Here is a 21,847-nt window from a genome sequence, read left to right as displayed (position 1 = left end):
CTTTTGATGTTATGTGTTGTTGGAAAACTTGTAACTGATGCATGAGTGTCCTCTCTGTTCAAACTGTTTCTAATCTATAATTTCCTTGTCCAGTGTTCTTTCAATAAGGGTACCTAGGCCTTTGAGAATATTTGTCAGAATGATGCAAATGAAGGTGTGGATTATTGATTTACCTATTTAAAAAGATATTATACTACAATCCTACCTACCACAATTGCTGTGATAAAGAGGACCGTGGGTGGTTATTATTTTTTCTGGCAAAATGGAGCCAGGGCAAGGAGTGGAACACGGATTTAAATAAGCCATGGGAGGTGATGGGTAGTCAGACAGACACAGTCCTCCACTGAGATTTCATCTTTGTGAGGTGTCGTTTTTAAGGGTTTTGAGCTGGGAAACTTTCTAATATAAGAATCTCTCTGCCCACTCCCCTCCCACCCCAAGCCACAAAGGCTTCTTGTTTTCCAATAAACATTAATAAATATGGAATTCTTTAAGATGATTTTCTATCTCAAATAATGTGTCTCTCCAGTAACAACAGCAACAATATCCTGTTAAGAAAATATAAGCTTGGGAAAATATATATTACTGTTAAAAAAAAATAAGGCAGAGGTAGAAGAATTGTTTTGGCTCCATTAAGTAGGCAAAAACACATGGGAACCTCCTGACCATGAACCAGGGCATGGTGTTTAAGGAATGCCACTCCCTTGTATTTCTCAGACTACCTCTGTAGGAAGCAAGGAGAAAGAAAGAATCAGAAAATTGCCCAGCTTCTGTGTACTTCATTTGGACTTAGGCAGTGCATTTGCTTTTGAACTCTCGAACTTCAATTTCAGTCTCCAGGGTGCCCGCTTCCCTTGTTATATGTGAACTTTCCCTTGTAGACACCTGTTGGGGATTGTATTAATAAGACACACTGTAAAATAGAAAACACATTTCTTGAGCCAAGAAGATGAGAGCTTCTCTTTTTTGGAGGCCTTTGTTAATCTTTGGGAGCCCAGCATCTTCTGTGGCAGGACAAGAGGAATATGGGTATAAATTCTTATTTCTTCCCCACTCCACAAAGAAAATGCTGTTGATGTGCTAGTGTTCAGCTACATTTCTCTTAAGACAAACAATGGAATATTTCTTCCTTCTGTCCCGAGGTTTTAGAACTTGAATCCCATTGCTTTCTAGCATCATTCTCAATAGAACCCTACTGGTTGGCCGCTGGCAGAATTAGCTTGAATGGTACCTATTATTGAAAGGGAGTCTGTATTTGCAGTAATACAGAGAATGCCAGTTTAGAAATGAGCCTGATTGCATGGTTCATTTTGTTCTCCTTTGTAGAGCCAGGCTGCGGCCCACTACAAAGGCACGAAACATGCCAAGAAGCTCAAAGCACTGGAAGCCATGAAAAATAAGCAGAAATCTGTAACTGCCAAGGACAGCGCAAAGACTACCTTCACCTCCATCACTACCAATACCATCAATACCAGCTCTGACAAAACAGGTTAAGCGATGATCTTTGTCGTTGTTGTCATCATCATTGTTTGGGGGTTCCTTCCCTTGTCTAGATCCATGTCTGTTTCCTTATGTTCCTGCCGCATCGACTCATGCTTGGTCCATCTTTCTGTGTAATGGTAATGTTGCCCCTCATTTTTCCAATACCCTTAAGCATTTGATTAAGACAGTCACTAGTTATGTTGCAGATTTTGCCTTTGAAATAGTCCTGTGGCTATTTTAGAGGAACACAAAAGCATAAAGGCATTTGAAGCCACGTTTTTGTGAAGTAAACCTGTTCAGTGTGTATTATTGGCATCCTGTATGCAGCCCCTTAGCCTATAACTGCATGGCAGATTTGATTTAACTGTGAATACACGGCAGCGTATGCCAAATGAATCGAAAAGGCCCTTTCAAATAAGGGCATTATTACTGACAGGACTTCTTCTCATAAATCCCAAACATTGCATTGTTTTAAGTAGTGGCTGTGTGATTCTGGGCTTGTTATGGCTGAGTAACCTTCCCTCTGCATACACAGGTAAGTGTTATTGATACCAATTATTCTTTTTAACAGAGTCTTCACAGGGAAATAATGGCCTCCGAATGGCCTCTTGGGATAGCTCCTGCAAATAACCAGTTAATTCATGGCAGAGGAAGCCAGTGGGGTTTCCCAAAGCTGGCATTTTAAAATATAAGACCACCGGTCCTCAGTATTCACATGAAAAGAAGTCCTGTGTGATTCATGGGTGTATGTTTAGTAAATCCTTTTCTAGAACACAGTGGCTGGTACATGTCAGTTGTTTTCTAATCCTTACCAATTACAGTGGTTAGGAAGCATTTATATCATCATCAATAGTAGTATCTTCACTAGAAGAGAATATTCCAGCCATAACAGATGAAAATGTAAAAGCTACAGTGAACAAATAGACGAAAACAACTTTGTTATACGTATTACACATTAGACACATATGTACCCCTCCAAGGATATAGAGAGTTCCTTACTCCTATGTGAATCTATAAGGGATAATAATGTTCACTGTGAGTCCCCATGACATATTTCATGTCCTTGACCTAAGTGTTATGGGTAGTTGCATTATGCCCCCTACTTCCTGAGAACCCTGAGTACTCTCTGAGGCTGAGTATACCTTTCATTTTTGTACCCTAGCATGGTGTAGGTACTGAGTAAAATATCTGTTGAATGACTGCATTTTCTCTCACTCCTTTGGTTCCCTGATTCATCCAATTTTGTGTCACAATATACTAAACATACTAAAGGGAAAAAGAAGTGCTTGTCGTGTTCAGTTCTTTGGTATCCAGAGCAATAGCTGGATTAGGCCATCTGATTAGTTTAAATTAATTTAATTAGGGGAGGTGGTTCTTTTTTTTTCTTTTTTTAAATAATTTATTGTCAACTTAGCTAACATACAGTGTATACATTGTAGTCTGGCTTTGGGAGTAGGTCCCATGATTCATCACTTACGTACAACACACATTGCTCATCCCAACAAGTGCTCTCCCCAGTGGCCTTCACCTATTTTCCCCACCCTCCTCATCAACCTTCAGCTTGTTCTCCATTGTATTTAAGAGCCTATGATGGTTTGTCTCTCTCTCTGTTTATAGCTTATCTTTTTTCCCTTCCTCTATGGTCTTCTGTTAAGTTTCTCAAATTCCACATATGAGTGAAAACATATGATATCTTTCTTTTTCTGACTGACCTATTTTACGTAGTATAATACCCTCTAGTTCCATCCACATCGTTGCAAATCGCAAGATTTCATTCTTTTTCATTGCTGAGTAGTATTCCATTGTATATGTAACCCACATCTTCTTTGTCTATTCAGCAGTTGATGAACATTTGGACTCTTAACATAATTTGGCTATTGTTGATAGCACTGCTTTAAGAGCAGTACATGTACCCCTATGAATCAGCACTCCTTTATCCTTTGGATAAATTCCTGGTGGTACTATTTCTGAGTCTTAGGGTAATTCTATTTTTACATTTTTGAGGAACCTCCACACTGTTTTCCGCAGTGGCTGCACCCATTTGCATTCCCACCAATAACACTACCCTTTATCCACATCCTCGCCAACCTCTGATGTTGCCTGAGTTGTTAATTTCAGTCACTCTAACTGGTGAGGGGTAGTATCTCAGTGTGGTTTTGATTTATTTTTCCCTAGTGGTGAGCAATGTTGAGCCTCATTTCAATGTCTGTTAGCCATCTGGATGTCTTCTTTGGAAAAGTGTCTATTCATGTCTTTTGCCCATTTCTGCACTAGATTATTTGCTTTTCAGGTGTTGAGTTTGGTCAGTTCTTTATACATTTTGGATACTAACCCTTTATCTGATATGTCATTTGTACATATCTTCTCCCATTCTGTTGATTAGCTTTTAGTTTTGCTGATTGTTTCCTTCATTGTGCAGAAGCTTTTTATCTTGATGAGGTCCCAGTAGTTCATTTTTGCTTTTATTTCCTTTGCCTTCAGAGACATGTCTCCTTCTTACCATTTGTATTCCAAAATAAATCAGAGGCACCTACACTGACAAATTGGAGTTTTCTTAAAACTACTGCAAGTCCTTTTTATTACTGTCTGCTTCTTCATATTGATTAGGAAGAAGTACAACCCTGAAAATAATATGGGTCTCTGAGCTAGTTTCCTAGAATGATTAAATACTTGGGGGCATAAGAAGGGAGAAATAAGACTCTAGAATCAAGGATCATGTATTTTTCAACAATAAATTTTAACCCTACTGCTTAATATACAAGCTTTTTTGTGATTTGTGGACTTATCCATATATAAAAGATATAGAGGCATTAAATCACATTTTACTAATTTTACCAAATGGTTCTATGAAAATAATCCAACAATATAAAAAAAACTTACTACTTTCAACCATGCTAAGTATACAATAATTGGATAGGTAAGAACCTTAAAGGAGGATAGACAACAACAGAGAAAAGGACAAGTGGTGTGGACTTGAATTAGAACATTAATTTGGAGGTTTTCCTGGGATTTCTAAAACATAATAGAGTAGTCATAATAAAGTTTCATTGCAAAAATACATGATAAAAGTAATTTTGACAGTTTCTTTAAATTCCTAAATCATATATTATGGGTTTTAATTGCCACCTTGGTATAACAAATATGTCTAAATGACCTGCGGGGTAAGCTCTTATTCACTAACTATAATTCTGGGATTTTTTTTTTGTCATTGCTCATGTCAATCTGCATGCTGGCATGGTGAGCAAAAGATAATATTCAGTGATCAACCACCAACCGCTCACAGAAAGCCTAGTCCCCCTACCTCTAGGCAAGATGAGACTCTCTAACATTAAAGCATAATTTTATTTCTCATGACCTGAGTGTTAGGTTAGTGGATTTACACAAAGAAAAATTCACAGATAAAAATAATATTTTAAAAAATATACTTACCACTCAAAATTGTTGGTATGTTAGAATGGTTACTAATCATTAGAGAATAATTCAAAGAGCAAACATGTCCAAATATGGCTAGATGATTTTGTCTGATCTAGCCAGTTTTCTTAATGAATTTTTTGTACAGAAAAGGTAATGACAAAAAATAAATATTCTCAAAGTAACTTAGCAAATATAACCCATTTTTCCCCCTATGAAATGGTAAATTCAAAATCATGGAATTAAGTCCCAGCTTAGTCAGTTTCTGATCTTTCTTTAGTTTTCCTTTTTGGGTAATCTTATTCATCCCCATGGTCTATGAGTTAAGTAGGCTAGTTTACACTGCAGTAATAAACAACCTCCAAATCCTAGTGGCTTTTACAACAACTAATTATTTCTCACTCACAGTACATATTAGCTGTGGGTTTTTTCCATGTTAATTTAACTCCAGGCTAGGCGAATGAAGCAGTCACTAGCTGGACATAACCAATTCTGTACCGGGTGGAAAAAGAAGACTTTGAATAAATAGGTTTTTAAAGCTTCTTTTTTTAAAAAAAAATTTTTTTTAGTGTTTTTATTTCTTTCTTTTTTTTTTTTTTTTTATTTCTAGGAGAGAGAGAGAGAGACAGCGTGAGCAGGGGAGGGTNATTTCTAGGAGAGAGAGAGAGAGACAGCGTGAGCAGGGGAGGGTCAGAGAGAGAGGGAGTCACAGACTGAAACAGGCTCCAGGCTCTGAGCTGGCAGTCAGCACAGAGCCCGATGCGGGGCTCAAACCCATGAACCGCGAGATCATGACCTAAGCGAAAGTCGGACGCTTAACCGACTAAGCCACCCAGGTGCCCCTAGTGTTTTTATTTCTGACAGAGAGAGACAGCACGATCAGGGGAGGGTCAGAGAGAGAGGGAGATACAGAATCTAAAACAGGCTCCAGTCTCTGAGCTAGCTGTCAGCAGAGAGCCCAAAGCAGGACTCGAACCCACGAATGGTCAGATCATGACGTGAGCCAAAGTCAGACACTTAACCAACTGAGCCATGCAGGCGCCCCAAGGCTCTTAAAGCTTCTTAATGGAAGTGACATATAATATTCTTCTCACTTTACTTTGTCAAGTCCCATGGTCAAGCTTGATTATCATGGACAGGGTAGGATAATCTCCTCTGGGGAGGGGCAGCAGATATTGGTGAGCAGTAACACAGCATTCCTCCATGGCTTCAACTATGACTTGTGCCTACATATCTCAGCATTCCACATTTTTAGTCTGAAACTTGACCAACTTTCCATGGCTTATGAGTCACTCACTTGGGTGGCTTTTCAGCACCTCTGTTTCACAGATCCAAAAAAAAAAAAAAGTAGGCCTGACCTTGACCGCCATCCCCAATTTTCTCTTTATTCCGTCTTTCCTAGTTTCATTTTCGGTCCTACAGGTCACAGAGTTGAAACCTCCTAGTTGTCTATGCCACTTCCCTCTATCTCAGTCCATACATCTTTTCAGTTGTTGGAATCCACTGCCCTCCCATCCCCATCCTTTACCCTTTCCCTCTGGGATACCACCTTTAACCTGGCTTGTATGTCTCTGCCTTGCCCATACCATTGCCCTAGCCTCCATGCAAGTGCAGCTGTCTCCATTCTTGTCCCTTAACAACCATATTCTCCATTCTCCTGACCATTTCTACTATACGGGGACTCGATAGCGCCTGTCCATTCAGAAACCTTCAGTGTACCTTCTTGCTGAGTTTCATGGCCCTCTGTGGCTTGACCACAACCTACCTTTCCAAACTTCTCTTCTGTTGCTCACCTGGAATATTCTCCACTAGAAACACACCTTGTTTTTCTGTCTTCACTTATTGTTCTTCTAAATTTCTCTCCTAAAAGTATATCACTTTGCTCTCTGCATCTCAAATCCCATTAAGAATTCATACCTAACTACTCTATCACATTCTTCTTAAAGTGTATTTTTATATCTTTGTGTTTTTCTATTGCTACATGACATGCTCATTGACAGTGTATCCTTTATTAGTCTGATTGCTTATTTTTTTTTACAGATTACTGCTTATAGAAAATATAGTACATAAGTAGTTTTAAAACTTGAGTTAATCCGTTTTGCATTTTTGTTCTTGAATGGGGGAGCTTCGCAAATCTTTACACTTTTATATTTATGCATAGATAGTTCCATGAAAGAACAATGGTTCTTATTAATCTAAGAAATTCTGAGATATTGCTCATCAAATATCAGAGCTTTCATAAAGGTCATCAAGTCTAACTCCTAAAGTTTGTTTATTTGTTTTGAGATTCTCTAGTTGCACAGGTAAAGAAAACTTGACATTTCTAATGCCCCCTTAGTGACTGTCTTTCATGAATTAATTAGCCTATGTATTGAGTATATAGATTTATGTTAGTCATCTAACTGGTAAGACTTGAGAACATTTCTTCCTGGTTCTAGTGCATAATTCTTTATATCAAGTCTCAGTGAACTGCAAATATATTCATTAGATAAAGCCACTATGTTATATAAATTTGCACTATTCACCCTTATGATTTAGTCTTCCTTGTATCCATTTTTTCCTGTCTTTTTCTTTTTTTTTTATTTAAAATTATAACCGAAGTGGGGTGCCTGGGTGGCTCATTCGGTTAAGCGTCCAACTTCGGCTCAGGCCATGATCTCACGGTTTGTGTGTTCGAGCCCCGCATCAGGCTTTTTGCTGACAGCTAGCTCAGAGCTTGGAGACTGGAGATACAGATTCTGTATCTCCCTCTGTCTCTGAGCCTCCCTTGTTCATGCTGTCTCTCTCTCTCTCTTTCTCAAAGAAAAAAAAATTATAACCGAAAAATATTGTATTCATCCAATTCAAAGGTGCTGAGAGTAAAATATTCTTGAATCTATTGTTGAGAAGCTCTAGGAATGCAAAAAAAATACTTATTTGCTCTGGGCTAATAATTGACTCTAATTGTTGATTAGAATTCACATTATTTGGTCAGGCACTTGGAGTAATAAAGAGACTTTTCTAATGATAAAAAGAAAAGAAAGATATTTGATGTAACATGATGGCCAGTGAATGAAAGCAAATACATCAGGAAACAAAGCTCCTTTCAGAGAGTCGGTCAGTTATAAGGTCACAGAATCTGGATTTTTCCCTTTCAGAGTTTGTTCCTAAGAATTGTCCTCTGGAGTCAGCTGTTTACAATAGGCCTGGTGCCAGGCGGAGACAAACACAAACAGTTTGTCCTCCTTCCATTTAGGTAGAAGCCAAATCATGAGAATGGCAAACTAGAAATAGAGGTGGTAGATGAAGAGTTTGTAAGGAAACACTGAAGTCCAATGTCGTTTAGAAAACAGAATACGGGTTTTAATGGAGGACAAGTGGGAATTAGCTTTATTCTGTTTTCATAAGGAAGATAGGAAAGGTTTGTTTTTCTTGACATAGTCTTCAAAGTCCCAAATGTTGAAAATGATAACAAAAATGCAAGCTGAGATTGATATCGGAAATCTGTGTGTCTTTGACATTGTATTATATTTTTGTATATAAGATATAGTATATATTACATATAAATGTAACTATTAAGCACACATTTCTTTATATGCAAGATTCTGCCTTTAAAGCCTGTTTCTGAAATATCCCACTACACCAGGCTTCATAATCAACATCGCACATTAACTTTCAGAAGAGAAACAAACACTTATGTGGCTTAGGATTCTATAGATCTGTTGAAACTTAAGAAGCAATACAAAGTCATTTGAAAAGGGACACATCTCTGTCAGCACTTGAAGATCTGATGCAGTAGTGTACAGATGCCTCTCTTGGTTTTGTGGAAATTGTGCTAGTTCCTGGCATCTTTCTTTTCTGACCCATTCTTCCAGACAAAACCTCCCTGGGACAATCGCTTCTCTGATAAAGGACCCCAGTGCATGCCTCTTGGGGTGGCAGTTGAAGCACTATTGTGAGAACATTTATGCTTAAATTGCTTTTTCTTTTCTTAGCACCAGTTCATGACATGCTTCAGATTGGTCACAGAAAGAGGCCTTATCAAGTATTCCCTTCTCAAGATGTGTGATAAGTGCCAGCAGAGTGTACTGGCAGCAGACCTCCAGAGAGATTGAAAAAGAGAAGGGAAATTCAGAAAGGAAAAAGAAATTAACCCTTATTTTAATATAGTGGTTCCAGGATCTTTGTATGTGAATCAGTGATGACAAATCGTATATTAGAAATGATGTGGAAAATATTCTATCCTGTTCTCCGCATGAGGAAATCAAGATGAATGGTATTTTGCTGGTCCTATTAGGCTGATAAAAGTTTGTCTTAGATACACTACATAAAACTGCTCCTTGAATCACAGAAGACTTTCACAATGAATTATTCATCTGGACAAGAACATGTTGTCTTCCTCAACATAATGAATGAGTGAAGCAGTTAGACACCTAAGCTTTCTAAAGGACCTGTCATCCAGCTTTGTTCAGGAGTGGGTGTATGGTGTGCAAGATAAGAAGAGAATTAAGAGTAACTTAAAAAGCTAGTGTATAATTTTATGTTAGAATCTAAAGCAACTCGTTTGCTAACTTGCGTGTGTATGCATGCATGCTGTGTGTATGTGTACATACTCTGTATATGTCTTTTTTTCACCAGAAATACCAAATCTTAAAATAAATGATAAGCTAAATACCTAGACAGTATGTATGAAACACCAGACATCTGGATGAATTTTAAAAATTAAAGTAAAGCTCCCAGTGGCTTTGCCTACAGATGCCACAGTTCTGGAACCATCTGTGTCTCTGTGTGTTTGTATGTGTTCTTTTTTTTTTTTTTTTTGGTTTTGTTTTAATTCGTGGAGTGATTTTTCCCCCCTACTTTTACGTCATCCTTAGGAATTGAGTAGACACACATTTATATGATGATAAACTATTTTAATGGCAAGATAATAATTCTTAAAGTTGAATAACAACTCTAACAAAAAAGTTGTTGAACAATGATCAATTATAACAGAATGTGGAATGAGCACCTGTAAAAACATGTGGTCCAATACAGAACCTTGTCTCTAGATTGGAAAAATAAAAAGTTTGCTTTCTAATAGTGATAGACAGGAAATGTGGAACAAAACATGTCAACAGCACATTACTTCCAGTCAGGAGACATAAAGTTTCTACTGAATTCTTTTTTTTAAATGTTTATTTATTTTGAGAGGGAGAGAAAGAGTGAGTGTGAGTGGAGGAAGAACAGAGAGAGAGGGAGATAAAAAACATCCCAATCTGCTAGCACAGAGCCAGACATCGGGGTTGAACTCATGAACTGTGACACCATGACCTGAGCTGAAACCAAGAGTCAGACGCTCAGTTGAATGAGCCACCCAGGTGCCCCTCTACTGAACTCTTAGTAAAACCCAGAGTGAAATAGATATTTAAATTAAGAATTATACCTTTATTTATGTTCTATGAATTCCAAACTCTTAAACATGCCATCAATACTTGTTTGTGATCTAGCCCTTGAATCACAGGGATTTAACTCCAGAACTTCTGTCAGTCCTCCATTTCTGTCCTTTATTCCAGCCCAACAAAATCACTTGAGGGTTGCAAGCAAGGTACACAAGTTCTTTTGCTTAGAAAAATCTTTCCTAGGGGCACCTGGGTGGCTCAGCCTATTAAGTGTCCAGCTTGGCTTTTGTCATGATCTGATGTGACGTTGGGCTCCATGCTGACAGTGAGGGACTTACTTAGGATTCTCTTTCTTTCTCTCTCTTTTTCCTCCCCGACTCATGCTTTCTCTCTTAAAAATAAGCTTTAAAATATAAAAAGGGCACCTAGGTGGATCAGTAGGTTGGGCAACTGATTTGGCTCAGGTCATGATCTCGTGGTTCATGAGTTTGAGGCCCCACTTCGGGATCTGTGCTGAGCTTAGAACCTGGAGCCTGCTTCGGAATCTGTGTCTCTCTTTCTCTCTGCCTCCTCACCCATGCTTGCTCTCTCTCTCTTTCTCTCTCTCTATCTCACACCCTTGCTCTCACGCTCACTCTCTCGCTCTTTCTTTCTCAAAAAAAAAAATTCTTTAGAAAACCCTGTCTTATACTTCAGCCTATCCAGTGCATCACTTACTGATGCACAGAGGATGCATAAGCTGTGTACCAATGCATATGTGCATGGATTTATACAAATGAATTCACACTCTTTGCCCGGCTGATTCCTATTTCCAGGCTTCTATGTAAGCTCTGTCCTAGCACTTATGGAAATTGTAGATCTTCCTACTTGTCAACCCAATAAGCACCTAGCAGTTTTACATTAAAAATATCAGTAAATAGTGCTATATTCATTTTATTTTCAGGAAGATCATCCTAAGAATTCTTTTAACAGTGTAAACTCACACACTCCAAACTATTTAGTAATGTCTTGAATGCATATAGTCAATATGTTTTACTAATTGAAATCTATCATATTTAACTACTTTATAATACGAATCAAAGATATATACCAGTGTAACTCAGAATTTAAATGTGCAACCCTTGGGTTGAGCATTTCCCAAAGACATCATAAAAATTACTCTCTTAATGATCATAATTGCAGTCAGAGTCCTCATTAAATTACTGTGCTACTCCACTTTCTAATGAGAGTTGAGAACATTTTAAAAAGCTGTATTGAATCAGATTGACTATGTACTAACTGTAAGTTCTGACATCAGGTTAAATTTGAGGACAGAGAGCATATTTAACTCCCTGGGGTAGAATCTGTTCCACTTTGCTTTACTTTGCTTTGCTTTTGTTATGACTCAGTTTAGAGGCAGCCTTGACATTTTACACTTATGTGATTGCTCATATCAATCACTCTCAGACTAACAGTTGGTACAAGGCCAAACTCCAAGGGGAAGGTCAAGATGCAGAATGTATAGCAGTAATGATACTGACCCATTTGGACCTTACTTTATTTATGGTCCCACCTTCTGTTTTCCTGCCAGCTTTCTAATGGAATTAAGTAAAATAAGGGGAAAAAAATAATGTATTTCCTTCATGCAGCCAAAGCAGTAGAAGAGTTTGTAGAAAAGAAAAACTCCCCATTCCTCTCTGAAATCATCAGATATTTGAGAGCCTGACTTATAAACTCTAGGTTATTTGTTATTTTATCCATCTATTCAGTCACACCTACTCATTCATCTACAAGTATTTTTGCAATATGTAAGATAAGGCAGGAATGAAAACTAAGATGCCTAATAGGCAGTTCTGCCTTAAGGTGTCTTCAGTCTGGATGGGAAAACAAGAAATAAACCCAAAATATAATCTAGGGTAGGACATGATTTTTCAGGAGAAAATAGCAGGTAATGGCCATGGAAGTCCAGAGCATCTGGAATGACTCTTTCATGTGAGGGAGGTAGAAGGGAATGAGTATTAACTGGTGTATGCTAAACTTAATGTCAAGGCTATGTAATCCCTAAAATAACTCCTTTGATGAAATGTTTCATTTAACCAACACGTAGCACGTACTCAGTTTTTGTTGTCTTTAGATGTAACTCCCATGCTCTAGTGCCTCATAAAAAAGATAAAACAAAAGGCCACCCCAAGTGGTGTATAACTTCAGTGCTAGAGGCTTGTGGAGGTTATGAGGAGCACCTTACTCTTGGAAATCAACATTCGTAATTTGCAGATAAAGAAACTGTTCTGAGTCGAAGAACTTGACTGAATTCCACAAATTTGTAAGAAGCAAAGCTAGGCTTTGAACCGAGTTCTGACTCATTTTGTCTTGCTGTCTTCTCTTAGACAGCAAAACATGGAATCGTCCTGTAATCCTTGTTAGCACTAGCCCCAATTTGGGTCGCTAATTGATATCACCACATCTGTATATCATCCAGGATGGTTCCACTTATACTGCAGAAACACTCTTAACACTCCTAAATTTTCCTGTGCATATCAGACATTGGGCCTCGTAAAAGATCCTAAGGTGTGTGTCTTCCCACATTTAAGCTTTTCACATCTTTATCATGGTTTTCACCTGTGTGGAAAATGGTAAAAGAAGATAAGGTTAAGCGCCAAAGCTTTTTGTTGGTCTACATTTTGGTAATGAAAAAATTACTGTTGTTTTTATTATTTTTCCAGACAGAAGAGCTTCATGTGTATTGGGAAGTAACATCTTTGATCTCTCGGTGTAAAATGTATAGTAGATAATTTAGGAATTACATGTGAAACTATTCTAGCCTTAGTTTTTCTGTGTGATTTTTGTGAAGCTGTCTACACAATGACAGAATCCTCTGCAAGAACAAAACTACAAAAGAAACAAAAGTGGTTTTTCTTTTGCAGTCAAATGTTAGTTTTTCTAAATGAATATAACAAAACTATCAAATAAAGATATAAGATTACCTACAATGCAAGAAATTAGAATCTCATGTATCATCTCCTAAGAATTTCTGCTTTGGAAATCTGCTTTAATTCTTTCAGGCAACTAAGGTAATATTTAGTGCAGTAATTTTGGTAATTGAAAATCTAGTAACCCAGAAAGGATTGGTTCAGAGCCCATAAATGCAAGCTTCCTCGTATGCTGCTAACACATTTTAGATTAGCATATAGTGATATTTAAAAATAAGGTACTGTAATCTCGGATTCAAGATCATAAATCATTTTGTTATAAAGCTGGCAATTTTCTAAACAGGAAAAACAAGGTAGTTTTTATTTGTATAGCTTTTAAATTTTCAATATGTCATCATATAAATCATTGCAATTATACTCATACAGAAAAATTAAAAATATAAAGTTATTTCTAAGTTATTGGCATCCCCATTTTAAAGACTTTGCTTTGAAGAAAGCTATGTGTATCAGTAATAGTACAGAATTATACTTATCTCCCCATTAGTGGAAACATTTCCTAAATCTCTCATTTGCCAAATGCTATGGAAAAATATGTCAGTGATGTAGTGTCTGTCTTTTTGTTTTTTCCAGGTACTAGTCTTTCTTAACTTTTGTTTCTAAGAAGGGGGCCAGAAGTACTTATTACCCAAAAGTGTTTTGAAACAGTAGGTGAAAAAGTTTCTTACTTTAGAGTAATCCAAGATTCCAGCAACATTTTTGTGTCTTTGTGTTAAAAACCACTAACCTAATAGCTATGGTTGAAGCATTGATAGAATAACTTACTTGTCTTGGTATTTCTGTCCGCTATTATTCCCTTTATTCAAAAGGATAAAGGTGACATCTTCCATCAGGCTTGCAACTAACAGGGGAGAGTAAGGTAGTTGTTTTGATTTTTGTTTTTTGAGGTTTTTTTTAACTTATATGCTGCAGAAATGTAATTTGTTCTAATGCAAAGAGTAAAAAGGAATCATGCCATGTTGGCTTTGATTGACAAAGTAATTTTTTCACATCAACACATTTAAAATCCATGTAGCAAGCCCAATCAATTTGTGGGTACTTTGTCATCAGATTCACTAAGTTTAGATGTTGTCCTTGAAGAACATTTACCTTTGGTTAAAAACCTGAGAAAGCCTTTATTTTATTTTCATCAAAATCCCACTCAATGTAAACTTCTGAACAGTCACATTGCCAATATTATTAGCTGTTTTCTTATTACAGAAAGAAAAATAAAACATTTTACCATAATGTGTCACATTGCTTGGTCAATGACCATATTTATTTTTGGGTTCCTCAATGCATATTCAACTTCACATTACCATTATAAAAACCACACATAGGACTATTTAGAATCTCTGTGGTGTATTTGCATGTAATGAAAATTTTACCTAAATGCATGAGTACGTATATGTAGCTCTACCTTTAATGTGCAGATTAATATAAAATTTTACATAACTGGATAGGAAATAAGTATATTAGTTTGCAAAATGGGAACTATCCACTTTCAGAAGTTTTAAAAGAATGGAAAAGAAAATTCAGCCATATATCTAGATCAGGGTTCAGCAAACTTTTCCTGTAATGGGGCCAGGTATTAATATTTTAGTCTTTCTGGGCCATGCACTCTCTGTCACACTACTCAGCTCTGACTCTGTCACGTGAATGCAGACATTGGCCATATGTAAATGACTGAGCTGTGGTCCAGTATTTTGTAACTCCCTAGTCTAGATGCCTCCACATATTCAACTACTTAATGTTTCTCCCCCCAATTTTCTGTGCATGTATGCAAAACAAGCCATTTTTTTGGTAACAAAAAAAGAGAATTTATTATCCGTTTCTCTCATGATTATTAGGATCTTATTAATCATATTATTAGTCTTATATTATCAATATCTCTCATAATATTGAAATTAAGTGGACAGTTTTTGATTGGTGGAGTAGCGGGTGCTGCCTTCTGTGTGGTTACAGTCAAACGCCACCTTGTGGTAGAATGACTTCAGGACCTCCCTGACTCGCATGTCAGGCTATTGATGTTGCCTTTTGGCCGGAATTCAGCCGGGGCTTATCTGCCAGAGCATTACCAGTGCCCTCTCCATATGTCCTGGGCTGCACACAGCATGACAGCAGGATCCCAAAATGATGGGTAAGCTGAAGCTTTATTTCCTTCTATAACTTACCCTCTAAAATCACAATATCCTTCCTCCATACTCTATCGGTTCAGAAGGACACATTCCAACCAATGATGGCAGAATGGCAGTCACAGTGTAGGATGGTCCTGTAAGACAGGAACCTTTTTCATAAATGAAATCTGCCACAGTGGTAATCTACTCCTATTCTATTCTATTCTATTCTATTCTATTCTATTCTATTCTATTCTATTCTACTGACAGCTATAATAGAAGAGGCAGGACAAGATTTGGGAAGCAAGAGAGAAATTGGGACAGTAATAGGAAGGACATATTAATCATGGTAACTAAGACAAGCAAGAGCTAAATCTAAGTTAAAATGAGGTTCAAAACGCTGGAGCCACGTTTTGAAGTAAAAAAAAATTAGGAATATATATAAAAATGGATGGATAGCCTCAAGTTTTCAGAGGAAGTCTATAAATCTAAATCCAGACAAACAGGGAAGAAAATCAGGAAATGATCTCCAATAACCGGAAGAGTGAGTTGTCATTAAGGCTACATTCTGATCAGCCAAGAGCTTCATCATCTCGTGGGGCCCTGGAACCTCTTGCAGGTCAAGGACAACACATTGCAAAGGGTGGGGCTGGCAGATGGACGTTCCTAGGAGGCAAGGGAGAAGCAAGTGTTGACTGTGTGCTCAATTGTGACTGCAATCACAACAGCAAAAGTCTCACCAAAATGACTGCATCAATGGCTTGGTTTGACATCACGAATCCAAAATAGATGAAACAGCCCATCTGGGAAGTTAAAGAATGAGGAAAGTCTTTAAAAGTCCATCCCCTAACTTCTCTCATTTTTGCACTCAATAAGCCATTTTCCACATTAGAGCCCCCGGAAGAGCCCTTCTGAGCATGCACCTTGATATGAGAGCCCCGAGACATCTGTTGTGCCATTTTAATCCTCTCTCCGCTATACTCGGCTCTCTCTGTCTGTGGACCAAATGTGCCTATTTTTTGCTCCACTGATTTAATAGCCCCAGGAAAAGTTGATAATGTAATCATAGTTCTGTCTGAGTGAAACATCTCAAGTTTCATCTCCAGACTGTCTGTGGAGCTCCTTGGACCCTCTAGACCAGAGGTTTTGCTCCATTCCAGCTGCTTTTTGGTGTCAAGCCTATGTAAATTAATCTTTCATTGTGTGTGTGTGTGTGTGTGTGTGTGTGTGTGTGTGCACGCGCGCGCACGGTGCGCTCCTGTCCCTCTATCAACTGCAAGAAAAATTTATCTTATTATTTAGCAACATTTTAACAGGTTTCAGTCCATTAAAAGCAAAAGAGAGCATTAAATAGCATTCTCCAGCTTTTAACTGGTGAGCTTTCATCAGTTTATTAATAGACTCTAACTGCAAATGTGCTTGTTACATGCTAGGGCTTTAGGCCGACTCTAGCAGCAACATTGGTGTCCTCTGGGACACCAGAAATCCAATTCGAAGTTCTGCCTTCAGGTAATGCTTTTGGACTGCTTTAGAGAGATTAAACAAATAAATGCTGAAACTTTTCTTCCAGAGAACTGAAGCTGACTGGATTTATTCATTTTCTAAAAACCCTGGTCTAACAAAATAGCCCAGTCTTAAGTAGCAAACTACCCAGTGGGCCCATGTCTCTTCTACTTGTAATCTCCTTAATGTCATTTCTGTCCTGTTTCTATACCTCTGTGACATTGGATGAACAGAAGGTAGAGAATTAAGACAGAGGGATACATTTGAATTCCTCTACAGAGAATCAGATGGACTAGAATAAACTTAAGAGTTTTGTCTCGATAGTATGGTAGAAGATTCTATTCTAGATATGGAGATAGATGCAGGAAAACTATATTAGTGCTGGAAAAACTAAATTAATATTAGCTTTCTTTGGACCTGGTATACTTCTTGCTTTTTCGTAATGAGTTGTGTTTTCCTTTTTGCCTGACTGTATGAATGATTATAATCCTCCTGAAGTTAATGGTAAGGAAGAGGGAATGGATGATCAAGCACAGGAAGAGAAAGAGATTTAAAACTTGAACTCTGTGCCATGGAGTTAAAGGAAATCCAAAAGAGGCTATTCAACCTGGGATGAATATGATGACATTAAATAAGTAAATTCAGTGTCATAGTACATCCTTCAACCCTCTTTCAGTTTAGCATGGTGGAAGCTCTTTAGGAAGACTAACTTGGTTTTAGCAAATAAAGAAATTGTGTTTTCATTGCATAGTTAAATAGAACAACAACAATAACACATGTATCTCCAGCACTTACTATGCATCAAGCATCCTATATCTTATGGAAGGACACTGATTCCGATCTTATTTTCATTTTGTGATGAAGATACTAAGGATCATAGAGGTTAAGTGCTTATCCAAAGTCACATAGCTAGTAATGATAGAACCAGAATTGGAATCTCAGTAACTCTAGCCCCAGAGGACTTGATCTGGCATGTTGTTTCTGAAATGCAAGGTTGTGATCCAGCTATATATGTGTTATATTTCCAATAAGCAAATTATTTAATTCCCTTTCCTAAATCGTCTTCTCCATTTTTACTGCCACTAACAGTGATATGTATGTGCATATTATATAGTGTGTGTGTGATTACATTTGAGAGCATAGGTGTAGTATTGGCAATAAGGAAGGTAATAGCATTTATTATTACATCTACTGTCATGATGTTAGGTGAAATTTAGAATTTGCAGTAGAGAGAGTTCACTAAATATCCCTGTATTTCCCTAAATGTGCAAGGCCTCTTGCATTTATATTGGAGTCCTATAATTAATTGTTAACAAATGTGGTTAGGAGCAAAAATGATGGATTTTGAACCAGTACATTTACAAAGGAAATGCCTACAGCCTAGCATGTAGGACCAGTGTAGTGAATAAAGGGCCACAACGTGTTGTCAAGTGTGAACGAGGTAAAACAATTCTGGAGGCATTTGTCCTGCAGAAATGTTGAGGATAAGGTGCTAGTTATCCTCAAATGTCTGGTGTGTCACCGTGTAGAGGAATGAGAATGGCCTTTTCTATATGGCATGAAAGTATACAACCAGGGAAAATTGATGAAAAATACAGAACTCACAAGGTTCACATTATCACACTTATAAAGAGTTTATTGTTGTACAGTTCAGTTTATTATCTGTTACCTCCAATTATTATCTGTCCTTAAGAACAGGACACCTTAATAAACTGTCACCTCCAGTTTATTATCTGTCCTTAAGAACAGGGATATATATATGTATTTTCCTAGCACCTTGCACTGTCTTGACTCAAAAAAAAAAAAAATTGCACGATGACTATCGAATGAATGAAAGAACACATGAACAAATGAACCAAAGAACTTTCTATCAAATAAAGCACTTAAGGTATTTTCCTAACTATGGAGGAATCCTGGTATAGGCCATGTGACTAGTTGTCAGGAATGTTTCGGAGCAACTTCCAGCTCGGGTTTATGCTTACACTATTTGTGATGTAATGTCGACTCCACTGCCCAGATCCTCTGATTTTTATTTCTTTTCATTTTAGCTTTCCTGACAGTTAAAGCCTTTTGCTTTTCATGCCACGGGAAATAAAAAAAATCCAAACAATATGTTTGTTGTTGGAAAACCACTGAGAAATATTGCAGGCACTTCTTTTAGCCTTACCTGATTGTGAGGATATTTATCATCTTTTGATAACATGTCATCATGTTCAGAGAAATGGACAGTGTGTACTTTGTAATCAGGACAGGAGGCTGTGGCATGACGGATGTGAACCTTTATCAAGTATCATCACCATATATGAGTCTCTGAAATGTGTGTATTTGAAAAGCTTGTACTTGCATTTATGACACTTGGCTCCATCTCTTCATATGTAGCTATAAATTAATGCATACGGTGACACCTCTTTTCGGGTTGGATTCACATGTGCATGCATGGTCAAATTTTGATTATCAGTCAGATTAGCATCATTATTCACTGAGCATCCCTTCCACTCAGCTAGTCATTGGCTGGATTTGTGACTCTCTAGATAAATTCTTTTAATCTCTCTGCTAAGTCACTTGCTAGAGGACAGCCTCTAAATTGGCAGCTATGAAAATCAACAGCCACTCAACACCTAACATGAGATTTTGTGTCAGCTCGGTGTTTTAAGACGTGAGGCAATCCACTTCCATCAAGGAGCTTTCAGTCTTGTTCAGTAGGTAACACCAAAATGGAAGTACTATGATGTGTAAGTACAGGTACAGGCCAAAAAAAAGAGGGGGGCGCAGTATAGACATGGAAGTAGGGAGTTAAAGATGAGGGGTTGGTTTGGGAAAGGTGGAAGAGATTTGGAATCAGACTCTTGGTTTCTCACCTCTACTATACCATATATTTTCTTCATCTGTCAAATAATAAAGTGTGGTAAGGATGGCCAAAAGTGTAGTTAAGACACGCATCCTAATGCCTGACCCAGAGTAGATACTCTGAAATGGTAAGAAGGTTAGTATTAACATGTACTGTTCTAATCATTATTAGTATCAAGTATTGTAATTTTGAGATAGGATTGGAATCTTCTCACTCCTCTGCGATACTCACAAATAGAAAACAATGGGGGAGGGGAGGATTAGAAAGGCACCATCTAGATAAAGGAAATTCCAAGGAGGAAGCCCATAGCCAGCAAGATCAGAAATGATGGTATAGCCAGAACAGTGCTAAGCCATTCCTGTACCTTTGATGTACCACAAAGGTGAGAATCGATGCCGGATGTACATGTGCCTTCCCCAGCAGGCAGTTTAGGACAATTCAAATTCTTTCTTCATTAGTTTTCATATTTAGTAAAGCTTGCCCTTCATAATGGCATGGACATCTTTTTAATGCCCACATTATGACCCATCTCCAGCTTTAGTGAATAAGAAAGTCTTGCAGATCAGGATAAGAAGTTTTTAGAAAGGATCTTCCTGATCATGACAATACCATGGCTTGGAAACACCTATATTTGGAACAAGCCTTGACATGCTGTCTAAGGAAATAAATCAGTTTAAACATAGGCTATGGAGAGTTTCTGGTTCGCGGGAAGATGGACTAAGCACATAGCACCCATTCTTCTTGCTAATTACAACTGTAAACCCTGGAAAAAATACATGAAGCAACTATCAGAAGACTCTGATGGGTAGACAGAAGTAGGACTGCCTGGAGACCTACAGACCTGAGGGATGACTGAGTGGGAAATTCCATGTTTTTTGTTCTCATTTCGGTTTTTGTTGTTGTCTTTTTGTTCCCCCTGAGTTCTGTTTTTTGTTTTCCTCCCGTGCATGCCAGCCTGGATACTAGAGCAGCCTGCAACCTGGAATTGCTAACAGCTGCACATACTACAGCCCCAAGCAAAGCCTTCTCTTTCCAGCCTTCTTGTGGGTTTGGAAGGTGGTAGCCCTGTGGGATGAGCCCCTTATGGCTATACTCTGTACGCCAAGGGAATAGCTCAAAGAAGTTTCTTCTCCTTCTCACTGGACCCTTCAGAAACTGTGGGATAGAGTTCTGCTTACCATCCCTGCTCAGCACGGATACAAGCAGAGGCAGTACCCCTCTCCAGAAGGCACTGTGAAACTGTGGGGCAGAGCCCTATTAGCCAGCCTCACTCTATGAAAGTGGATCTGGGTCGGCCCTTCTAAAGTGTCCTTTTTTTTTTTTTTTTTTAATACCACCTGGCATTATGTTAATCTTTGTCAGTAAAGGGTACTGGAGAGACACTAAAAGGAGGAAGAGGTCTTTCTTGGGTACTCACTGGCCAAACTCCTGCAGTGTGGACAGCTTCTGCCATAGACACCCAGCTGCTGCTGTGCATGGTGGTCAGAAGCATAGATAAGCCAGCAGCTTCTCCCAACTCAGCAAATGGCAGTTTTATAGCTTTGTTCCTCTGGTTTGATACTTCACAATGTACAGCTTTAACTGGTACCTTAGAGACCAGGTTTCCAGCAAGTACCACCAGGGAGACTCTATAGTAGCCATTCAGTGAGCCATGGCCACACCCTCTCCAACAAGGGCTGGAGCTCAGCTCTGGGAGGGATGCTTTCATCCACAGGCACATGACCTCAGCGCATGACATGACCTAACTACTTTCGATATCTATTTGTCTTACATTATATAGCCATCTCTTTACTTCTGAGTAGCAATTGTCATTAAGCTCTCTCCTGCTAGAGCTAATGGTGAACTTTCCATGTGCAAAATACTGTGTAGTTTGTCTCTCCAGATTGGACCCTGAGTGATAATGACGGCAAATGTATGATCCATAAAAGAAAAATTGATAAACTGGGCTTCATGAAAACTAAAACTTTTGTTCTGTGACAAAAACCTCAGTCTGGAAGAAAATATTTTCAGTTCATAAATCTGGGAGGTTCTGTATCTAAAACATGTAAAGAACAGGTTAAACTGAATACTAAGAGGACAGACATTCCAATTAGAAAATGGGCAAAAGTGGGGCACCTGGGTGGTTCATTCGGTTGAGCGGCTGGCTTCTGCTTAGGTCACGATCTTGTGGCTCGTGAGTTC

General features: G+C 38.2%; 1 protein-coding gene across 1 annotated transcript in view; it reads left to right on the top strand.

The window, feature by feature from the left end:
• Positions 1-21,847, top strand: part of ZNF385D (zinc finger protein 385D) — a 290,957-nt gene that overhangs the window by 211,574 nt on the left and 57,536 nt on the right. Inside the window, exon 4 of the mRNA XM_039220875.1 lies at positions 1,327-1,489. Within this exon, the coding sequence (XP_039076806.1) occupies positions 1,327-1,489 (163 nt within the window). The remainder of the gene's footprint in view (positions 1-1,326; positions 1,490-21,847) is intronic.

This window comes from Hyaena hyaena, unplaced genomic scaffold (genome assembly GCF_003009895.1).
Source record: "Hyaena hyaena isolate Hyena2069 unplaced genomic scaffold, ASM300989v1 scaffold_920, whole genome shotgun sequence".
Lineage (NCBI taxonomy): Eukaryota > Metazoa > Chordata > Mammalia > Carnivora > Hyaenidae > Hyaena > Hyaena hyaena.
This window is presented reverse-complemented; position numbering and strand designations above follow the sequence as displayed.